General features: G+C 44.7%; 1 protein-coding gene across 1 annotated transcript in view; it reads right to left on the bottom strand.

The window, feature by feature from the left end:
• LOC124721947 (DNA polymerase epsilon subunit 4) overlaps positions 1-24,427 on the bottom strand; it is a 68,448-nt gene extending 44,021 nt beyond the window's left edge. The window contains exon 1 of the mRNA XM_047247110.1: positions 24,149-24,427. Within this exon, the coding sequence (XP_047103066.1) occupies positions 24,149-24,265 (117 nt within the window). The 5' untranslated portion in view covers positions 24,266-24,427. The remainder of the gene's footprint in view (positions 1-24,148) is intronic.
• Between the last annotated feature and the right edge of the window lie 348 nt (positions 24,428-24,775).

A 24,775-nucleotide genomic window follows, 5' to 3' on the forward strand; every position in this document is an offset into this window, starting at 1 on the left:
CATTTTGTGAACTTTGTTTCTTTTTGTTCTAATAAAACCCCATGTCATTCCAAGCATGTGTGTCAATTTTTTACCTCTCTATCTACATTATTCTGTGGTTTATTAAGTTTTCAAATTTATACTGACTTTTGGATCACACTGTATAATGGTCCGAGATGCAGCAGCTTTGGTGCATCTCATACCTTCTCCACAAACACTTTACTTCACATATGTCAATTTTATCAAATGACTGTAGGAATTTAATCGTGATTAACATGTTGTCATTGTAGCATGCAAGAGCCTGCTTGTGAAGTTCATTGCCATATCCGTAATTAACAAAAACCAAAACGTGCAATTAAATATCAGCTGTAAACAACACACTGCACTTTTAATTCCATACCAAAAAACAAATGCATTGCCCATAACCACCAATAACAAAATAACTCCCTATCAAACTGCCACAAAACACTGTCATTATTGTTCTCTAAACTTAACACTCAAGAAGTCCAATGACTCATGAGTAGCACCCATAAATAATTGAAAAACATAAATGTCCCACACTAGAGAATGCCAACACATTTTCCAAGATGCCCTCTATGAACGTGATCCCTACACAACACCGGTACATCATGGGTCAAAGGTTGGTTGGTTTGTGGGGATTGAAGGGATCAGACTACAAAGGTCATCGGTCCCATTTTCCATGATCATGAAATGTCCACAAGGAACAAAAACAAGCAACAGAGATGACATGGGATGACATAGAAGAAGAAAGACATAGAAAAGACCAGAAAAGAGGAATTAAAAACACACAGAGTATTACAGTGGTTGGCTGACCATGGAAAAGAAAAGCCAACCACCAAGAGACACACTAAAAAGCCCAATCTAAAACCGTAGGCCAAAGGCCAGACTCAACACAAAAGGAAGAGAGAAACCCTCAGATCAAGTGATAAAAGCCCCCTGCAAGAATAAAACTCAAAACTAAGCCTGCCATGGCAGTGTCATCCGTTAGAAGTGCAGGGAGCGTATCAGGCAGTGGCTGCAACAGGCAAGACCATGGATGGACTCCTGGATAGCCATCACCAGACGAGAATGAGGAAAACACTGGTCGATAGCTCGTAAAACCGCTCAGGGAGTGACTACAGATAATGAAGGGCTCACCTAAGCAGGAGCGGACATACTCTAGGACGCGAGAGATGGAGACCAGCTCAGCAGTGAAAACACTGCAGCCAGCAGGCAATGAGTGTTGTTCAGAATGATCCCCAAGAATAAAAGCATAACCAACTCGACCAGCAACCATCAAACTGTCAGTATAGACCACGTCAGAGCTGTGAAATGCGACAAGGATGGAAAGAAAGTGGCAGCAGAGGGCCTTAGGAGGGACTGAGTCCTTCGGGCCCTGTGCCAAATCTAGCCAAAGGCATGGGCGGGGCACACACTATGGGTTGGTTGGTTGTTTGAGGGTAAAGGGACCAAACAGCTAGGTCATCAGTCCCTTGTTTCAAATAGACTCCATTCTGCTAACGGGACATCTCAGAAAAGTCAGAACAATAAAACGGAAAAAGGGAAAAAACGTAAAAGGGCAGTCACGTTGTCATTAGTAAAAACAAATGAGGGAAGTCGGCAAGAGAACGAACCCAACACCATGCTGAAGCAGCATAGGCAAGACTATCTGTGACTTAAAAGGTACAACTGCTATAATGCAGAAAGTACGTATGGGAATAGAAAGACTAACCAAGCCTTAAAAAGAAGGGGTAAAAACAGAGTAAAAGGGGAAGAAAAGAGGATTCCGGTCAGGGAGGTGAATCGGGAATCTCTGAACACTGCCTACAGTGGGAGACACCCAAACACTCACCGCCCTGCCCCAACACCAGAGAGAGATTAAAAACTTTAAAACTGAGAATAAAAACCACTCTCCCGGAGGAAGCCGAGAACCAGAGAGACCATCCGGGAATCGTCAGCCAACATCAAAGGTAAAGTGTGGGGGAGTCTGTACTTAGCACGCAGAGCCAAAAGAAGGGGGCATTCAACCAAAATGTGGGCCACTGACTGGAAGGCTCCACAACCACATAGTGGGGGTGGCTCATCACGCAAAAGAAAACCATGGGTCAGCCTGGTATGGCCAATGCGGAGACAACACAGTGTGGTCGAGTCCTTGCGGGAGAGGCGAAAGGAAGAACGCCATGGGCCTGGTGTCACCTTAATTGCACGAAGTTTATTAGACAGTGGAGTAGCCTCCCAAGAATTGGCCCATGACTGTGCGAAGTGGGATTTGATGTAAAGCCGTAAATCCGCTGCAGGAGGGGTTACAGAAAATGGGGGGTAAGAAACTGCTCCCCCAGCCAAACGATCAGCGAGCTCATTACCCGGGATACCCACATTGGCCCGGGACCCATAGGAAGTCAATGGAACAAGCGGCACGGTGAAGATCAGCGAGATGGTCATGGATGGCAGAGACCAAGGGATGGCGCGAAAAACACCGGTCAATAGCAAGAAGGCCACTCATCGAGTCCGTACATAACAAAACGCGGTTGTGTGGGGATTGTTTAATAAAGGTAAGGGCCCGGGAAATTGCCATCAATTCCGCAGTAAACACCCCACATGTAGGTGGCAGCAGATGATTTTCCGTTCCAACAGAGGATGTGAAGGCATACCCAACATGATGAGCAGATTTAGAGCCATCAGTGTAAAAAAACAACAGCATCCCGAAACTCCCATAAAATTTGGTGGAAAAAGGTACGGAACACCACCGGGGGGATGGAATCTTTCGGACCGCCGCGGAGATCCATCCGAATTCGAGGCCGAGGAACTAACCACGGAGGAGTGGAGGGGAGGGAGCGAGGAAGACAGGACAAAGAAGGAAGCTGAAAATCACGGTAAAGAGACGCAAGGCGCAGCCCAACCGGTAAACCCGCCCGAGGGCGGGAGTCGGGCAGGCGACGGCCATGGTCTGGGAATAGGATAGAATAGGAAGGATGAGCGGGAGAAGAACGGATAGTAAGGGCATAAGACACCAGAAGCTGGGACCGCCGAACAGAAAGGGGGGGGGATCCCAGCTTCAACCAGGAGACTATCAACAGGGCTAGTAGGGAAGGCACCGGTGGCCAAACGGATACCACGATGGTGGACTGGATCCAGCACGTGCAGTGTGGAAGGAGCAGCTGAACCATAAACTTGACAACCATAGTCCAAACGTGACAGAACGAGAGCACGATAAAGACGGAGGAGGAGGGAACGGTCCGCACCCCAAGAGGAGTGGGCAAGGAAGCGAAGGACATTGAGTTTACGGAAACATCCTACCTTCAGGAGTCTGATATGGGGCAGCCAAGTGAGCTTGTTGTCGAAAAGAAGACCTAGGAAACGAAACTGTGGAACCACAGGCAATCTCTGTGCAGCGAGATAGAGCTCTGGATCAGGGTGGACCGTAGTACGGCGACAGAAGTGGACCACCTGCGATTTTAAAGGAGAGAATTGAAACCCGTGTGAGAGGGTCCATGCAGAGGCACGCCATATAGCCACCTGGAGCTGCCGTTCTGCAGATGGCATCGAGGAGGAACTAACCCAAATGCAGAAATCATCCACATACAGGGCAGGGGCGACCAAGGGACCGACAGAGGCCACAAGTCCATCGATAGCAATGAGGAAAAGAAGGACACTCAAGACAGAACCCTGTGGGATGCCCGTCTCCTGGGTCCGTGGAGAACTAAAAGCAGTACCAACTCGAACTCTGAATGACCGATGGATCAGGAACTGGCGGATAAAAATCGGGAGTGGGCCCCGAAGACCCCACTGATGAAGGGTTAGTAAGATGTGATGGCGCCAGGCCGTGTCATAGGCCTTGCGAAGGTCAAAAAACACTGCAACCAAATGGCGGCGCTGGGAAAAAGCCTGCCGAACTGCGGATTCCAAGCGAAGTAAATGATCGATTGGAGATCGTCCCTCTCGAAAGCCACACTGGTAAGGGGACAATAAATCCCGAGATTCGAGGACCCAAGTGAGCCGACGGACTACCAGCCGTTCAAGTAACTTACAACCAACATTGGTCAAACTAATTGGCCGATAGCTGTCAACAGATAGGGGGTTCTGACCAGGCTTAAGGACAGGAACCACAATGCTATCCCTCCACTGAGAAGGGAAGTCACCCTGGAGCCAGATACGGTTAAACACCCGAAGAAGATGGTGCCGTTGTGGAGCACTGAGATGTTGAAGCAGCTGGTTACGAATGGAATCTGGGCCATGGGCCGTATCATGAGAAGAAGATAGAGCAGAAAGAAATTCCCATTCAGTGAAAGGTTCGTTGTAAGATTCTGACTCACAAGTGGTGAAACATAAGGTGACAGCTTCAGCCTGCCGTTTTTGATGAAGGAAAGCAGCTGGATAGGAGGCCGACGCTGATGCCACTGCAAAATGGGTCGCAAGATGTTCTGCGAGAACTAATGGGTCCGTACAAATGCCATCTGGGAGGTGAAGGCCTGGGAGGGTGGACTGCCGATGTCAACCTTGGAGAGAGCGAAGTGTAGCCCATACCCGTGACAGAGGGACAGTGGAACCAAGGGAAGAAACGAATCGTTCCCAACATATCCGCTTGTTCTGTTTAATTAAATAACGGGCTTTAGCGCGAAGGCGCTTAAAGGTAGAAAGGCTGGCTACAGAGGGGTGCCTCTTAAAGTGTTGCAAAGCTCGACGGCGATCACGGATGGCAATGGCCGTACTCCACCACGGGACTTGTCAACGACGAAATTGTCCAGATGAGCGCGGGACAGCAAGGTTAGCAGCGCGAACAATCGCGTCAGACACGTCACGTAGGACGTCATCAATACAACCCGACAAAGAGGGATAAAACTCGACCTGTGCAGTGTATAGAGGCCAATCGGCGCGGTGGAAAGACCAACGAGGTAACCTGTCCATCGGGGAGCGGGAAGGGAGCGTGATAATCAACGGGAAATGGTCACTATCACAAAGGTCATCATGTGGCGACCAGTGTAATGAAGGGAGGAGAGAGGGAGAAGCAAGAGAAACATCAATGGCAGAAAAGGTACCATGACCAGCACTGAAATGAGTAGGGGAGCCATCATTAAGAAGGCACAGGTCGTGGTCTGCTATAAATTGGTCTATAAGAAGACCTCGTCTAGATGGAAAGGCACTGCCCCACAAAGGATGATGAGCATTAAAATCCCCAAGGAGGAGGAAGGGAGGAGGAAGTTGCTGAAGAAGGGTGGTTAAGGCAGCAGGTGTAAGAGTCCTGTCAGGAGGGAGATAAAGATTGCAAACTGTGACTGCAGAGTCTAAGTGGACCCTAACAGCAACCGCTTCCAATGTAGTTTGGAGAGGAATCCACGTGCTAGCAATGTCTGTACGGACCAACGTACAAACGCCACCAGAAGCCCGCAAGGGTCTGACCCGATTTCGACAAAACGCGGAACCCACGGAGGGTCGGTGAGTGAGCATCAGTAAAATGAGATTCCTGGAGAACCACCCGTCACCGACAAGGAGGGGGCGACATCCATAAACGACAGGTCAGAATCCGGTTGTGAAGTTGGGGAAGGGACCTCCGGTGACACCAGAGGCTCTTTGTCCCGGGACTTATGTTTCTTCTTCTTTTCAGGCTGAGATCGAGGAGGGCTGTGTGGCATAAAGGAGCAAGCTGCAGCAAGATCAGGAACAGAAAGAGACCGGGCGACCTGGGAGCCGAGAGACCGCGGCTCTCGCGGTCGCCGCGTTGCAGCAGACCTTTGACCTGGAAGGTGCCGGGAAGGGGCATCCCGGGAGAGGCGCCCTTGACCGGCAGACGCCGAAGGAGTGGGACACTTCTCCGGCTGGGGAGGGGGAGCAGCGCCCAGAGGAGAAGGTGTGGGAGTCGCAGGGGAGGGGATAAGGAGAGGGGTCCGGGATGGGGGTAAGGAAGGGGGAGGAAGGGATGAAGATGTAACCAAGGCGTAACTAGATGTCGGACACAGGGTGCAATCGTGCATATTTCTTATGGGCCTCTGTGTAGCTTAAACGATCAAGGGACTTATACTCCTGTATCTTTTTTTTCTTATAGACTGGGCAATCTGGTGAACGTGGAGAATGACTACCATGACAATTTACACATACAGGAGGGGGAACACAGGGACTCCCCTCATGGAGTGGACGTCCACAGTCACCACAGAGAGGGTCCTGGGAACAGCGAGAAGACATGTGGCCAAAACGCAAGCACTTAAAACACCGCATAGGAGGTGGGATGTACGGCTTCACATCACAGCGATAGACCATAATCTTAACTTTCTCAGGAAGGGTATCCCCTTCAAAGGCCAGGATAAAGGCACCAGTATCAATACTATTATCTTTAGGACCCTTCTGAACACGCCAAACAAAGTGAACACCCCGCCGTCCGAGATTTTCCCGAAGTTCCTCATCAGTTTGAAGGATGAGGTCTCTGTGAAAAATCACACCTTGTACCATATTTAGAGACTGGTGAGGGGTAATGGACACGGGAATTGTGCCAAGATGGGTACAGGCACGAAGGGCCGCAGATTGGGCAGCCGAAGCAGTTTTTATCAGCAACGAACCCGACCGCATCTTGCTCAGGGAGTCCACTTCGCCGAACTTGTCTTCAATGTGTTCCACAAAGAATAAAGGTTTGACACTGGTGAAAGTATCTCCATCAGTCCTGGTGCAAACTAGATAACGGGGGAAAGGTTTTGCCCCTAGACGACGGGCCTGACCCTCCTCCCAGGGGGTAGCCATGGAAGGGAAGGCCGAAGGGGCAAGAGAAGCAGCACTTGAGGAATCAGTACCACGCAGAGAGACGGCCGCAGAAGAGCGGCCAGAGTTTTGGACCCGTATGCGTTTCATCTGCATAGCGTCCGCCCTGATACCACCCACTCCGATCAGGGGCTCTCCTCACGGGCGCCACCCAGCCACAGCAAGGGCCGTCTGGCACGGCGGCCATTGCCGGGAGTTCCGATGCTCCAGGATGACGAGCAACCACTCCAAGGCATGCATGAGGAGGTCACAGCTCAGGTATCAGAAGTGTGATCCCTGTGTGTTCAGGGGGCTCAACCAAAAGGGTACATAGCGACCCCACCACACGGGCTGGCTACCGTACTGGCTATGCACCCTAGCATCAGAGAACGACGTAAAAGAAAAGGTGGAATGTACGAGGAGGGCGCACGTCGGAGACACTAGGTAAGGTGCTCTTCCCCAAATGGCTCACACTACGGAAGAGAAATTTTGGAATGGAGGTCAAACCCCAGAGGGGGACCAAGGAATGCCAAAAGGAGGAGATGATTACGCAACAAAGCCGGAGTGTAAAACCAACAGAACCAGGAGGATAGCGGGGGCCAACATAAGCAAGGACACCAATAGAGGGAGAGGAGAGGGCGAGGGGAAGGGGTATGGAGGGGAAAGGAGGGGAAGGGAAAGGAAATGCAGCCCGGGAGAGAAAGAAGGCTGCAATGGCTCAGGGCCCCGTGCTCGCCACGCACGTATCCACAAAAGAGTTTTGGACCCCCTGGGGGGCACACTATGGGAGTATATGTATATGGGCTTGGAAAAGATGTGGGAGAGGGAAAAACTCAAGCCCAGAGAGAAGAACCCGGATGCCAACCGCAATCGTACACCCTGACCAGAGCCAGCATTCTGGAAGATGGACACCCGAGTTTGGGAACAGGAGACAGTAATTTGGATGCCCAAGCAAGCAATAAACATGTGCAGCATAAGCGGCTGGTAGTCATTGGCGCCGGATCCTCCACAAGCAGGCTGTTTACAGAGCTTGTGCACAAAGCTCCAGTTGTGAGTCGGATCCCACAGTAAAGTATGGGGTCAAGCAACTGCAACGCAGAAGGCGATGCCGAACCATAAGCCAGGCTCCCATAATCAAGACGGGACTGAATCAACACCTGATACAGTCGTAGAAGGGTAGACCTATTGCCACCTGAGCTGGTGTGACTCAAGCAATGGAGAGCGTTAAGACGGCACCACAATGTTTGTTTAAGCTGCCGAATAGGAGGGAGCCAAGTCAACCATGCATCAAAAAGCAAGCCCAAAATCCTATGTCTCTCCACCATGGCAAGAGGTTCGCCATGGCTCCAGGTGAACAGTGTGATGCCGGCAGAAATGCACGATGCAGGTCTTGGCAGCCGAAAACTGTAAGCCGTGCGTGGCGGCCCAAGACTGTGCCCTGTGGCTGCCGTTCAGCAACCACAATGCCAGTGGAACTATAGTACACGCAAAAGTCATCAGCATACAAAGAAGCCGATATGGACATTCCCACAGCTGCAGCTAGCCCACTGATAGCAACTAAAAAGAGGCAGATACTTAAGACAGAGCCTTGTGGAACCCCATTCCTCTGGACTTGGGAGGAACTATGGGAGGAACCAACTTGCACGCGGAAGGAACAAAGTGACAGAAAATTTTCAATAAAAAGTGGGAGCCAGCCTCCTAAGACCCCACCCATGAAGTGTGGTGAGAATGTGATGTAACCACGTCGTATCGTACGCCTTCCGCATGTCAAAAAAGACGGCAACGAGATGCTGGCGGCGGGCAAATGCCATGTGGATGGCAGACTCCAGCCAGACCAAATTATCAGTGGCAGAGCGACCCTTACGGAACCCACCTTGGGACAGAGCCCGAAGGCCCGAGACTCAAGTAGCCAACTCAACCTCCGGCTCACCATGTGTTTCAGCAACTTGCACATAACGTTGGTGAGGCTAATGGGGTGGTAGCTGTCCACCTCCTGGGGGTTCTTGCCAGGCTTCAAAACTAGGACGATAACGCTTTCGTGCCATTAAGAAGGAACTCACCCTCATCCCAGATACAGTTGAAAAGGTCGAGAAGGTGTCGCTGGCAGTCCACCAAGAGGTGTTTGAGCATCTGATAGTGGATGCGATCCGGCCTGGAAGCCGTATCAGGACAAGCGGCTAAGGCATTGTTGTGGAATTCCCACTCACTGAATGGAGCATTGTACGATTTGGGGAGGTGCGTATGGAATGAAAGGCTCTGACTGTCCAACCACTCTTTCAGGGTTCAGAAGGCCTGTGGGTAATTTGTAGAAGCAGAACTGTGAGCATAATGCTCTGCTAAGAGTTCTGCAATCGTGTCTGATTCAGGTACGCTGACGGGTGTCTGGTACCCATAGAGTCGCCTAATCTTGCAACAAACCTGCGATGGAGAGGTACAGGTGCCAATGGTGGAGACATACCGTTCCCAGCACTCCTGCTTCCCTCGGTGAATAAGGCGTCAGGCTCGGGAATGGAGCCGTTTAAAGGTAATTAGGTGTTCCAATGATGGGTGGCGCTTATGATGCTGGAGGTCCTACCTGCAATCTCTAATTGCCTCAGCAATCTCCGGTGACCACCAAGGCACAGTCCTCCGCCGAGGAGACCAGGAAGAACAGGGAATTGCAGATTTCGTAGCAGAAATGATGCCAGTGGCGATCGTGTGAACCACCACATCAATGGCGTCATGAGAAAGAGGCTCAAGAGTGGCAATGTAGGAGAACAAGTACCAGCCAGCCTTATTCAAACCCCATTTGGTGAGGTGCCCAGGTGAGTGATGCTGGGGCAGTGACAGAAAGATCGGAAAGTCGTCACTACTGGACAAGTCGTCATGCACTCTCCACTGGACAAATGGTAGAAGGCCAGGGCTGCAGGCCGAAAGGTCGATGGCTGAGTATGTCCCATGCGCCACACTAAAATGTATGGAAGCACCATCATTTAAAAGAGAAAGGTTGAGCTGTGCCAACAATTGCTCAATGACAGTGCCTTGGCCTCTTGCCACCAAGCCACCCCACAAAGAGTTATGGGCGTTACAGTCGCCCAATAACAGGAAAGGTGGTGGCAGTTGGGCTACCAGGGCAGCCAATACATTCTGCGGGACATCGGCATCAGGTGGAACATAGAGACCGCAGACAGTAACAGCCAGAGGCATCCACACCCAAACAGCAACAGCCTCTAAAGGTGACTGAAGAGGGACACACTCACTGTAAAGTGGGGGGGGGGGGGGGGGGGGGGGGAGGGGGGAGGGAGATATAGGGCTTTACATCACAGCAGTGGACCATCACCTTGAGCTTCTCATGTAATGTATCGCCCTTGAAGACCAAGATGAAGGCACCAGTGGCAACCTGATTATCCCTCGGAATCCGATGAACGCACCGGGCAAAATCAACACCTCGCCGCTCTAAATTGGCGTGCAGCTCATCTTCAGACTGCAAATGAAGGTCCCTGTGGAACATAATACCCTGGACCATATTTAAACTCTTATGGGGCGTGATGGTAACTGAAACACACCTCCCCCCCCCCCCCCCCAACTTGTCACAAGTGAGTAATGCCCGTGACTGGGCAGAGGATGCTGTTTTTATCAAAACTGACCCACAGTGCGTTATGGACAAGCCCTCCACCTCCCCAAACTTGTCCTCTAAATGCTCTACAAAGAACTGAGACTTCATGGACACACAGGATTCCACATCAGCTCTCGTACATACTAGGTAGCGGGGTGAATAAGCTTCGCTGCCATTCTTAGCCTTTCATTCCTCCCATGGTGTGGCCAGAGAGGGAAACGATTTGGGGTCATACGTGTTTGCATTAAATTGAGCCCTGGAATGCTTAGAGACTGCTGGCGGCCAGCCACCAGCAAGAGAGATGTGCCACGCTTCATTACATGTCATCTGCCCTGATGCCACCCACTCCGACCACAGGCGCCACCCAGCCGCAGCAAGGGCCACCTGGCAGGATGGCCATTGCCGGGAGTCTCGATGCCCCAGGGAGATAGGTATCTACTCCTTGGCATACATGGGGAGTTAACGGCGCAAGCATCAGTTGTGCGATCCCTGTGTTGTCAGGGGGCTACAACCAACAGGGTACATGGCGACCCCACCACAACAGACTGGCTACTATGCTGGATATCAGGTGCAAAGAAGTCCATGGCCGTCGTCAGTGCAGAAATCGACACAGCATAGAGGATGGCGGAAACTGCACCCAGGAATGTATCCTCGCCCAAGAGACAGAGAGTGAGCGGGACTGCAATGCGACGAAAAGAAAGCGGGCTAAAGATCTCAATGCATGATGAACACTACGCACCATGTAAGGCGCCCTTCCCGAATTGGCTCGCTCTTCGGAAAAATTTGGAAATATGGAGGTTCAAATGGCTCTGAGCACTATGGGACTTAACATCTGAGGTCATCAGTGCCCTAGAACTTAGAACTACTTAAACCTAACTAACCTAAGGACATCACACACATCCATGTCCGAGGCAGGATTCGAACCTGCGACTGTAGCGGTCGTGCGGTTCCAGACTGAAGCGCCTAGAACCGCTCGGCCACATCGGCCGGCCGAAATATGGAGGTCAAACCCTACAGGGGACCATAACATGAAGGCCAAAACATGTGAGACTCCTTTTAGTCACCTCTTACGACAGGCAGGAATACCGTGGGCCTATTCTAACCCCCAGACCCGCAGGGGTGCATGGGTCAAAGCAGGCAGGCGGTCCTGGAAACTTCAGTTGACCCGTGGAAAACAATGTATATGCTAAGTTCTGTAAATTCTGTACATTGTTTGAATTAATTTTGAAGGAAACATTTCCAAAAGTAGCCACACCTACAGCAGCTGCAACAAAAATTGCTTGCTTGATAACTGCACGTATCAAAATTCTACCAGACACTTAAATTTCTCAGTTCTTTACAAAAGCACTGCACAATTATCCTCAATTCCTTGATTACTACCTCAGATACAAGAAGTATGCAGGCGGACTCTGCTTGTTTAAAAATCATTCAATGACAAATTATATAATGCAGAAAATGAAATCAAAGTAGTGTGGAAGGTCATGAAACAAGAAACGGGAAAAGGCAGACAAGTATAACAACATACAAATCAAGATGGGGTAGAATACTAGAAAATCCTCCTCTTCTTCAGTTGCTCTACAGCCCTTGGTGAGCCTTGGCTTCTTCAACAATCTTCCTCCACACTTCTCGGTTATTTGCTGCTCTTTTCCACCCCCAGACTCCCATATTGCTGATATCCATTATTACCTCATCGATCCATCTTCTTCTAGGTCTCCCTTTTCGCCTAACTGAATGGATCATACCTTTCACCATTTTCTTTGGAATTCTATCCTCTGCCATTCTCTCCAAGTGTCCTAGCCACCGTATTCGCTGTGATTTCACAAATTTTACTATGTCCCTGCCTTGTATTAACTCTTGTAATTCGGCATTGTAGCGTATTCTCCAGCCTTCTTCCTCCCTTATTGGCCCATAGATTTCGCGTAGTATTTTCCGCTCAATGCTTCTTAGAGCATTTTTATCGTGTTCTGTCAACGTCCATACCTCTGAGCCGTATGTGATAACTGGGCGGACTAGGGAATTATATATTAGCAATTTAGTTTTTCTTTTAACAAGGCTACTTTTGAAAAGCTACATATTTGCAAAGTAAGCTCTGCTTCCTGCTTGTATTCTTTCCCTTATAGCCTTTCCAATACTGTTATCATTTGTTATTAGGGCTCCCAAGTAGTTAAAAGAGGACACTCCATTGGAGCATTTCCCATTGATGTTTAGGTTTTTAGGGGTTCTTCTGGCCTCAGATTGTGACATTACCATACATTTTGTTTTGTTTTCATTTACTATGAGGCCAATTTTTAAGGATTCTGTTTCCATTGCCCAGTATGTTTCTAGGAGTGTATTGGTATTTCTTCCTACTATAGCAATGTCATCAGCGTATGCACATATCTGGCTAGTTTTCATAAATATGGTGCCTCTTTTGTTGATTTTATTTACTGCACTATGCAGGGCTACGTTGAATAGGACAGTGGAGAGACTATCCCCTTGCTTCACACCTTTATTAAAGTCAAAGCTTTCACTTGTTCTGCTAAGGACCTTTACTTTTGCTCTTGTCTCTGTCATTCTGATTAGTCTTATTAATTCAGCACATATACCAACTTCTTTCAGTACTCTATATCTATATCGATGAATAAGAAATGCAGATCTATATCATATTCATAGAACTTTTCCATCATTTGCCTTATCACAAATATTTGATCAGTTGTTCCTCTGCCCGGTCGAAAGCCACACTGATATTCCCCTAGGATGCCTTCTGCACACTTCCGTATCCTTTCGTTTAATATACTTGTGAAGATCTTATAAGCTGTACTTAGGAGTGTTACACCTCTATAGCTTTCACATGCTGTTCTGTCCCCTTTCTTATAAATGGGGACTATTATTCCAATTATCTGGCATAGTTTCTGTTTCCCATATATCTGATATTAATGTGTGCAGTTCCTTTATTACAGCCTCACCACCAGTTAATTCTGCAATTATGCTGTCTTCCCCAGGGGCTCGATTGTTTTTTGACTTGTGCACAGCCTGGGAGTCCTCTTGTAGTGTTGGCTTTTGTTGCCTCATTGGTTTCATTGGCTACTTCCAGCTCCACTCTTCCCTCCTGTGGGGCTGTCTCTTCATCTTCTAGGCTGGTGCTTAGCGTATCTTTGAAATACTCTGCCCATCTTCCCACTATCTGTCCTTCCTCCCTTATCATTTTCCCATCTTTACTGGAACAGGCCATTGTTTTTGGTTGGAATCTATTCTTCATTTTGCCTATGGCATGATAGAACTTTCTTATTTCACTCTGTTCCTTTAGTTCTTCTAGTTCTTGAAATTTCTTCTTATACCACTCTCTTTTCTTTCTCTTGCACAGTCTGTTAGCTCTTCTCCTTAATTCTCTATATTGTTCCACATTATTTCTGGTTTCACTCTGCAGCATTTTTGTTCTTGCCTTGTTCTTTTCCTCTATTGCTGACCTGTGATCTTCATCAAACCACTCCTGGGTTCTTCTGTTCCTTCTTATGCCTATTATTTCCTCTGCAGCATCCTTAATGGCTTTTTCAAACCTGTTCCACCGTTCATCTACTCCTACTGTGGTCTCTTCATTGCTCAACTTTCTGCTTAGTGTTACTTGGTATTTTTTTACTTCATCAGGGATGTCCAGTTTGTCTGTATTCCATTTCATCATCTTTCCCATTCTGTTGCCATTTGTTAGTGACAGTTTCTCTCTCAAGACTGATTTTATCAAAAAGTGGTCTGAATCCCAGTTTGGTCCTCTGCAGCTCCGTACATCCGTAACTGACGTGGAGTGGCGTGCAATCACTAAAATATGGTCAATCTGATTGACTTCTCCATTGGCTGCAGACTTCCAAGTACCCAAATGGATCCTTTTATGTGGAAAGCAGGCACTTTTAATAATCATATTATTCCTTGCTGGGAATTGGCATAGTAAGTCTCCATTCTCATTGCTTTCTTCATGTAGTGAATATTTTCCAGAAACTCCATACAGGTGTTCATTCCTCCCTATTTTTGCATTAAAATCTCTATTACTACCATCAGGTCATATTTAGGTACTGCACAGTATACTTTTTCAAGTCTTCGTAGAACTGTTCTTTAATTATATCCTCTTTTTCCTCTGTTGGCGCATGTGCATTAACTATTGATATATTCCTAAATTTACCTTTTAGTCTGAGTCTGCACATCCTTTCATTTATGGGTTCAAATTCTAGAAGGCTTTTCCTAACTTCCCTAGTTATTACAAACCCTGTTCCAAGTTGGCCTGTTCTTTCTTATACCAAAGAGTACTCAGGTTTATCTATCTGCCCATTCCCCTGCCATCTTATTGTAGGGCTATAGGAAATATCATATTTGAATTTTAAAATTTCATTGGCTATTTCTTTCATTTTTCCAGGCTGAAGCATTGTCCTCACATTCCATGATGCTACTGTTAGATCCTTTATCCGTTTCCTCTGCCGGGGTCGTGATACATGCTTTCCATCCAGTTTCCAAGGCTTCTGTTGAATTTACGTAAAATTCTTTTTTTTTTTACAGTATGGGGTTATTAGCCCCATGCCCAACCCCCAACCTGGAGGACCAGGATCTGTATGAGGTTTACTCCTCTAGGGAAGCTGGCTTCACTACGCCTCTAGAGCCCTCCCTGCCCTATGTTGAGGGACACACTTTGTTTGGCTCCTCTGTCGAGACCAGTCCGGCTTGGGAGACCCTGCCAGTAGCTATGCTACCGCCGGCATAGCTCTCGACTTCACCGAAGCTAGAAAATCCTCGGGAACTAGATAATTTTGTAAATGATTATTTTTCTGGTATTTCAGAGAACTTGAAACAATTTCTTCCTAAAGCACTTTTAGCACCCTCAATTACTTACACAGCAAAGCACAATTATGATTTCCCCCCCCCCCCCCCCCCCAACAGACTTTGAAGTCGGGAGCACAACACAGAAATAAAAAAGGAAGTTTTTAGAGATAGGTGAGGCTCCAGTCTTTGTTCTGAAGGCATGTGCAGGGAGTAACAAGCCTAATTAATAAACATGATAAATGAGTCCTCTAGTTCAGGTATGTTTCCTGAGTATCTAAAGCATGCACAAGTCGAACCTTTGTTATTAAGGAAGGTACTGTGGAGAGTATTAAAATTACAGGCCACTTTCATTACTGTCTGCATTCTCAAAAATAATTGAATCAATCATGAATAAATGCAACCTTTTTACAGATGGGAGAAGTAAAATATCAGAAATTACCGAGTCCATGAAAGTGGTACCTCAAGCTCTTGACAAGGATGACTGTGTTACAGCCATATTCTTAGGCCTGTCTAAGGCTTCTGACACTGTTGAAAATAAATTACTACAAAACAAGCTAGAAGCACTAGGTGCAAGAGGAATAGGAAATGACAAGTTCCAGTCTTATTAAGAAAACAGGATTCAAACATCCACTGATCAATTTTCAGTAAAACAATTAGCAGGCAAGAAACAGGCAGAGTTCCTCAGGGTAGTGTATTAGGTCCACCTGGCAAGAAACAGGCAGAGTTCCTCAGGGTAGTGTATTAGGTCCAATTCTGTTCGTAATATGTACCAAGGATTTTTCCAGCAGTACAAGACACTGAGAAAATGTTCCCTTTGTTGGTGACATCCTCAGTCACTGATCAAACATAAAAACTCTCACTAGAGAAAGCAAATGAGACCCTCAAGGGTCTTTACAATTAGGTAGTGTTTAACAAATTAAAATTGAACATAAGGAAAACAAACATTATGCACATCGGCATGAAGAGGGGAGACTGTTCTGTCACATTCGGCATTCATGATAAAGCTATCAGCTGTGTAACAAATAACATTTCTAGGAAAGAACGTTGACTGTCACATAACACAGAATGAACATGCCAAGATACTGGCAAAAACAATACCATCAGCAATGTGTGCCCTTGCTGTTCAATCATCATTTTGCAACAGCCAGTGGGTCATGGTGACCTGCTCGTTTGTACACACAGTTCTAAAACAAGGGAGTCTTTTCTGGAGATTGAAGGCTAGGAGGAGGAGGTATTCAGACAGTTATACTTTACGTATATGCAATAGATTTGACCAACTATCAGAGTTGAGTGGAGAGGAGCCTCTTGTAGCTGTAGATGTAGGAAACGTGCAGCAGTCCTCAGCAGTCAGGAGGCCTAGGTCAGTTGCAAAGTCTAACAGAAAGAAGAAGGTTCTGCTGCTAGGTAGTTCGCATGGTAGAGGTGTGTGGCAGCAGTTGAAGGAAGTGTTGGGAACGTAGTACCAGGTCACCAGTACTGTGAAGCATAGTGCAGGGTTGGCTCAGGTGACTGACAGCATAGGGGAGTTATGTAGGAATTTTACAAAGGAGGATCAGGTAGTCATAGTGGGTGGAGCAGGAAATCGTCTTGATAGGGACGGGGAATATGATGTACATGGTGATGTGGTACTAATGTGCATTTCGTACAACTGTTTCAGCATTACGATCAGCCTCATCTTAATGCGGCCGTTACGCACATCAACATGGGGCTGGAGAAGGCACTGATGGCAGAGCGCATGGGTCACATTGCAATGGTGCAAGTTGAGTCTATCAGTAGATCGGGTTTCACTAGGTATGTCCTGCACCTCAATAGGTATGGGAATGGGAGGCTGCAAAGCTTAGAGGTGACGGTGTAGTGGGTGGTGGTGGTATCACTCACAGAAAAATTCCTGTAGTAGTTGGTGTTAGAGCTGCACCTTTTTTAGATTTGAGTCAGCTGATAGGTATACCTGCTTCATCAAAATATAAGAGGTATTAGAGATAAAGTTAGTGAACTGCTTATAGATGTTGACTGAAATTATTGGTATATCAGAGCACCACTTAAATAATTTGACAATTCAAAGGGTTCATTTACCAGGGTACAGATTAGCTGGCTGTGTTTCAAGGAGTTCTTTGCGGAGTGGGGGAATGGACATGCATGTAAAGAACAGTATTTGATTTGAGTTTGTAGACCTATCATGGCACTGCACTGAACAGGTATTTGAATGCTGTGGAGTGGCAGTTGAATTCAGTGAAACTAAATTTCTAATTGTAATTTCATGTGCTGACACGTTCCATGACCTTTCAGATTTGCTCCTCAATTTGGTCCTACAGAACTTAACTTGTAAATAAATAAATAAATAAATTTTTCAGATGCAGAGAAAGGTCATTCAAATAGTAACTACAAGTAGTGTTCTGGCTCATTGAAAGGAACTGTTTAAGAAACTTTATATCCTTAATGCACCAAGTGAGTACATCTACCAATCTGTTATGCAATTCCGGGAAGCATTAATTAGTATTTTGCTAGTATTTATGTACATAACCGTGGAACACCAGCCAGTTTGCACTTGTATTTGCCAAGAAAAAAGAGAAAAATAGTCAAAACAAGATGTTCTATAACAGAATAAAAATATATAATAAATCTCCCAAGGAGACAAAGAAGATTAGGACCTACTAAATACAACTGTTTAAAAAAGTTTATTTTCATAAGTAACCCATACTACTCAATCAGCGATTACTTAGGGGTTTCAGAGTGGTGGTTAAGAATGAAAGGGGTTAACTACAACACATTGTCACATTACAATAGGGCAACACTTGCATTTCAGCATCTGTAAGTGCATCAAAGTAGTGCCTTCGTCACAGAAGTGCCTTTTCATTCTCGTGACCGCAACATCTCACTTTTAACATGGAAATCCTGAACCAGTTTTTTTGGGAGGACTGACTGGAGGACACAAATGCGGGCATGCACAAAAGTGGGATGTTTACATGTCTAGAGTCAGCTATCCAAGAAGACTTGAGTTAGGCAAGGAGCACGGCAGGAACAATATGCTGTCATGTAAAATTCTTGACCACACCTTCACATGTATTGTACAGCAGTTAATCGATGAATGAAATGCAATATTCAAAATTTGTTGGTGCCTATATTCATAAGAATTTGAGCTGGAAATATTTTATATATCTTCCAAAACTTCTAAGCTCTGCAGCTTTTGCATTAGAGATAAAGGCATAGTTTGGAGAAAAAAATGTCAAAAAGTTGACTTATTGCCCAACTTTTCATTTAATAATACCTTATGGCATCAAATTATGGGGTAACATATCTTTTGAGAACAGTGATCAGGTGGTGGTGCCCCACAGGTCACATACAGGGTGTTCATTTTCACTGAAGACATTGATGTATCTCAAAATCTACACATCAGATCAAAAAAGTTATGATTCCAATTTGTTTGTACCTGAGGGGGATATCCAATGACACCACACTGGAATTCCCCGCCCCCCCCCCCCCCCGACCCCACCCCGTATGTAGGTGGCGGGGAGCAAATTTGGAATCTCCAATGGGAACCCCTGTTTTTTATTGCAGATTATGATTTTACGGCAAAATCTACCTAAGTTTTGTATGAAGCATTTTCTTCGTTTTGCCACAGATGGTTCTATAACCCAAGGAAAAGAAATGGGTACACAATTGCAATTTACAACATGCTACTCAATGGCCCTTTAACATCCAATGGCATGTGGGACCCCACCTCCATGCTGCGAGGGTAGGACTTGCCAGTATTTCATAACTTCTAACAATGGAACCTCCCCATCGCACTCCCCTCAGATTTAGTTATAAGTTGGCACAGTGGATAGGACTTGAAAAATTTCACAGATCAATCGAGAAAACAGGAAGTAGTTGTGTGGAACTATGAAAAAATAAGCAAAATATACAAACTGAGTAGTCTATGCGCAAGATAGGCAACATCAAGGATAAAGTGAGCTCAGGAGCACCGTGGTCGTGTGGTTAGTGTGAGCAGCTGTGGAACGAGAGGTCCTTGGTTCAAGTCTTCCCTCGACTGAAAAGTTTACTTTCTTTATATTCGCAAAGTTATGATCTGTCCGTTCGTTCATTGACGTCTCTGTTCACCGTAATAAGTTTAGTGTCTGGGTTTTGTGAGCGCACCGCAAAACCATGCAATTAGTAGACGAAAGTACGTGCCTCTCCAATGGGAACCGAAAACATTGGATCGCAAGGTCATAAGTCAACCGATTCCTCCACAGGAATAACTGTCTGAAAATAAAAAGTTAAACTTTTCACTCAAGGGAAGACTTTAGCTAAGGCCCTCACGCTCCGCAGCTGCTCACGCTAAACACAGGCAACGGCACTCCTGAGCTCACATTATCCTTGACGTTGCCTATCTCGTGCATGGACTACTCAGTATACTTTGCTTATTTTTTTCATGGTTCACACAACTTCTTCCTGTTTTCTCGATTGATCTGTGTTCAGTTTTTCAAGGCCTATCCACTGTGCCAACTTACAACTAAATCAGAGGGGGGGTGCGATGGGGAGGTTCCCTTGTAAGTGGAAACTCCATCCACAACATTGTATTCCTCCAACATATCGAACAGGGCACTACTCGATGTACCAACATGGCTCAATGTGAACGTTAGTCTACTTTTCCAATTACAGTACGTGTTCAAACATTGTTTTGCCAACTTCAAAACACCTCACGATTCTCTTTTCAAATGACTGTACAAAGGACAGAAGCATATCTGCGGGAATGTCAGCACAGGCATTTCTGATGTGGTGGCCTGTTGGTACCTGCTAGTACAACTTATCATTTAAATATCCCCACACAAGGAAACTGGCGACATCAAACTGGCAACCTCGCAGGCCAATTAATAGGGCCACCTCTGCCGATCTGCTGAGAGTGTAAACAAAGTATAACACTTCCTGGGCTTCAGCTGCGTAAAGCACTGGGCAACCGTTGTGCTGTAACCACATATGTTGTCGAACTTTCGGGGCAACATCCTGCAATAGTACTGGTAGTTTCTGTTCCAAAAACATTTGATATTTTCATCCATTCAACATGCATTGATTTAACACAGACCAATGAGTTTGTTTCCCATGATGTCACACCATGCATTAACTGATGAAGGCCATTGATGGTCAACTTGCCATAACCAGTGGGGATTGTCTACAGTCTAATAATGCATGTTATGCCAGACAACACTAACATGGTTTGTGAATATACACTCATCACAAAATAGTACCTCGGCAAAGAATGTGAGGGTCGTTTGTATTTGTTGACGTGCCCACTCACGTAACACTGTCCAGTTATGGAAATCAACACCATGAAGTTCTTGGTTCACTGACACGTGTTACGGATGATACTTATAAATATGTATTACTGTGAAAATACTAATCGTGGTATAATTGCTGGCACTTATCCACGGGATGTATAGCACTGTCTCTACTAAAGCTATTTCATTAGCTTCTCCTGTAACACATTTGCATTGTTTCCTTTTGCCAGTGCCATTAGATATAAAGGCATTCACAACCTTGTAAAAGAACAGTGAGAATGAGCTTTCCCCGGAAAATTCTCAGCATACAAGGTGACATTTCTCCTACATTTTTCATAAGTCAAGACCATTTCAATTTTTTCTTCCACGGTTGCAACAGTAATCATCCACTTGCACATCTATTCTGCAAACCATAGTTAGGTGTGCAAGTAATTTACACTGTAAAAGTATTGTAATGTTTAGAACTGCTGTCTGTTCTACATCTGCACAATGTATGAGCTCCAGTTTGTTTTGATACAACATCGTGCGTTGAGTAGTCCACTGTTTGATACGTTGGAGGACTAGGGCGTTGCGAATGGGGTTTCCTATTAGAAGTTATGAAATACTGGCCTGCCCTACCCTCGCAGCATGGAGGTGGCATCCCACGTGCCATTGAGTAGCATGTCGTAAATTACAATTGTGCACTCATTTCTGCTCCTCTTATTACAGCATCACCTGTGGCCAATGAAGAAAATGCTTCAGACAAAACTTTTGTAGATTTTTCTGTAGAACAGTAATCTACAATAAAAAATGGGGGTCCCCATGGAAGATTTCAAAGTTGCCCCCTACCACACAAACAGGGGGGGGGGGGGGGGGGGGGGATGTGGTGGGTTGAGTGTGGTATTTTTTTATGTTCCCCAGAAACAAACAAATTAGAGTTATAACTTTTTTTATACAGTGTGTCATTTTCAAGATATTTCAGTGTCTTCAGTCAAAATGTATATTTGAAAAATGACATTACCGCCTTCAGCTGCTGGTTAAATTCTTTATTTACACAACCAGTTTCAGTCGACTGACCATTTATAAGTTCTCTAAATGTCAAATAAAATAATACATAACTAACACCACAGGCACAAACTTCCATGAATCCTTTAATTGGTGCAAATGTGTGTTGTTAACATTTACACCAGTTAACAGATTTGTGACACTAAGTCTGTAATGTTACTTGTGTGTTGTTTTATTTGATACATGGGAACCTGAGGGTCCATTGACCAAAACTGGTTCTGTAAATGAAGAATTTTACCAGCATCTGAAGACAGTAATACGCCTTTTTCAAGAAGGTCTGTGTCGCACAGAAGTGAGTAATAAGGTTAGTACATGGCGTCCACTCAATAGCTTCTTACAGACAAATCCTCAAACAATTGGGCATACTGCTCAACCTCACAAAATTTTGTTGTCAACAATTGATTAAAATCTGAAAACAGTAAAATTCATAACTATAATATCTGAAGGAGAAATGATGCACATTACCCAATTTTCATGTCACACAAAAAGGAGTGAGGTATTCAGCCATTAAAGTTATTGACCATTTACCCAGTCATGTGAATTATTTCATGAAGTTGGTTTGTTTCATGTTCCTCTGATAATTTGCAAGAAAACTGCAATAATGTGGCACAAGTAATATACATTCAAACAACAAATTACTTTGTTAATATGGATACATGCTGAGCCCTCTCCCCCCATTTTTCTTTTCTTTTAACAGATTGTGTTAGTAATTCCTATCTACCATCTTTCACCTTCACGTGTAGGTTACAATATTAGAAAGTGTTCTACAGAACGGAATATGTTACAGAGAAAATTCTTCCAGTTTGTTTTCAAACTTTACTCTGCTGTCTCAGACATTTTATATCAATGGATATGTGATCAAAAATTTTTGTCACAACATTGTGCACCCCTTCCTGTGCTAAAGACAACCTTAATTTGGAATAATGAATACAATTTGTTCTCCTGATAATTATGTGCATCAATGTTCATTCGAGCTGCAGAGGATTATTTACAAACGACACACAACGTCAGGTGGCTTGCGGAGTATGGATGTAGATGTAGATATGAGCGAAGCAGCAACCTCTAGTATTGATTCCATGAACTGAGTCACTGTTTGAAAAAAGTATTTTTAATGACAAATTTCACTAAGGGATAAATATATTGGGAACCAGTAGTTAATATTCCTAGTTCCCTAAACAGCTCCCACTGCACTGTGTTCTTGAGTTCACACCACAAATAATTCTTATCACACTTTTTTGTACCTGGAACATATTCGCTTGGCTTGATAATCTACACCAAAAAAATTACCCTATATGGCATTACGGAATGAAAGTATTCATACTACGTCTGCTTTTTCATTTTCATATCTTCTCTATCTGACAACAGTCACATTGCAAATAGAGATTTCTTTGGCCACTTCAGCAGTTTTGTAGTTTACTTCTGTATTATCAAGCTGCAATCATGTTCTGAATTGCACATAGTGTATTTTTTTCAAAGTTTTGTGTCAAAAAACTGGTTAGGAACCATTTATTATTAAAGTCCATGAAAATTTCATTAACCCATCTTTCTTTGACTACACTATTTGCTATTTACTGCATGGATGAGCAATATATATATTTTTCTTGCAGCACGTTTTTGAACAATGAAGATTTTAACTTTTTATACCTGGGATTCACAATCATGTAGAACTTTATAAAATACATCATATTTACTGCTGTTTAGAGCATAAGTGACTAGTGATGGGTTAACGAACATGAGTGTCTACAGACTATGTTGTTTTATGACATATGGATGTGTGTGCTCGCAATATGTAACAGTGTCACTAATGTAATTAATAGTAATGACAATGGCATAAATGTGTAAGCTCACTAAGTTGACATGGCTTACAGACACAAAGATGTAAGCAACATGTTTACGCAATTTGCATTTTTAATTCTGTGTAATCGCCCGAATATCAAGAGAGACAACGATTTTGTTAAATAATTTATAAAGAATCTGTATTTTTCAGCTGCGCTTGATAATGGCCTAAGGCCGAAATTGCAATCGTGAGATTAAAAAAGTGTTACAGCCACTGGCGTAAATATGTCTCTTATAACGAATATTTTCTTTCTTAAAGGCGAGTTACCTCAGAACACTATTTATTCCATATGACATTATTAAATGGAAATATGCAAAATATGTCGACTTACTGAGTTTCTGTTGCAAATGTGACTGAACCAAGTTGTTTTAGGAGTTGCAAAACGATCCTTGTGCAGTTTAAATGGAGATCATAAAATTAACTCCAAGACAAGGCAGAAATAATAGCTGCTTGACACTATCTACCTCATTTGGGGTATATTTATGAATGAATCTGCAATACTATTACTTAGTTACATGGGTAATAATCGATCAATCATTTCGCGGTGTGCATCTTACTATTTTGTAAAGTTGACTATTTTAAAAACGATTGGATTTTAAAAACAAATACACAATCACTCACTTTTGTCATGTCACCCAACTCATCCAAAATAAAAACTAATAACAACGGAAAACGACTGTGCTGAACGAAAGGCGCAAATAAATGAAATGTTAATCTCATAAAAATAAGGGCGCAGTATTTAATTTTTAAGGAATATAAGACAGCACCACGCCCCCACATAAAAATCCTAAATAGTAGATAAGCACAGAACATTTCAACATACTACACGCAGGAGGCTGTGACCTGAGGGGTAACACCCCAACAATGTTTACATTATTGTGTCGCTATCTATCGACAGAGAAAATACGGCAGAGCATTAAGCAATTCACTCACCATTTCCTCACCAACTTCCTCTGTGTTGGTATCATTCTGGGTATCATTAGGTTCTAAGGATATCACGTTTATAACGTCAACACCATTGACAGACAAAGGTACTTCGATGGTATCCATGTCTCACACGATTATCTACTTTTGCTCAAATTATACTACCCACAATGCCTACTACACGCCCCGCTACCAAGCGAGCTTACGACACATTACTGTCTGTAAGTCCCGCCAAACACGACGCAAACCACAGAACACCTAAACATCTGAACTGCGAGGTAGTTAGCACTGACAGAAAAATGTTGGTGCCGATCAGTGTTGCCAACGAGATGATACTGAAAGTTCCCAAAAGCCATTTAAGTTAGCATTTCGAAACAAAATACCCCAAATTTAAAACAAATATAGAAACATACAAAACAACAAATTATTCTTAAAACTTACTGTTATATTTAAACAAAACTGATAACGATAATCAGATACTACCTAAAATAAAGCGTTTTTTAAAACTTACATTTACAGTAAGTCCTCATCCTCACTTCCATATCCCTCTATTCTTGAAGATGACTGACTAGGTCCAGCTGCTCTGTTGTCAGGAGCAGATTGTCTAGTGTAACTTTACATTGTACCTATCAACTT

This window comes from Schistocerca piceifrons, chromosome X (genome assembly GCF_021461385.2).
Source record: "Schistocerca piceifrons isolate TAMUIC-IGC-003096 chromosome X, iqSchPice1.1, whole genome shotgun sequence".
NCBI lineage: Eukaryota > Metazoa > Arthropoda > Insecta > Orthoptera > Acrididae > Schistocerca > Schistocerca piceifrons.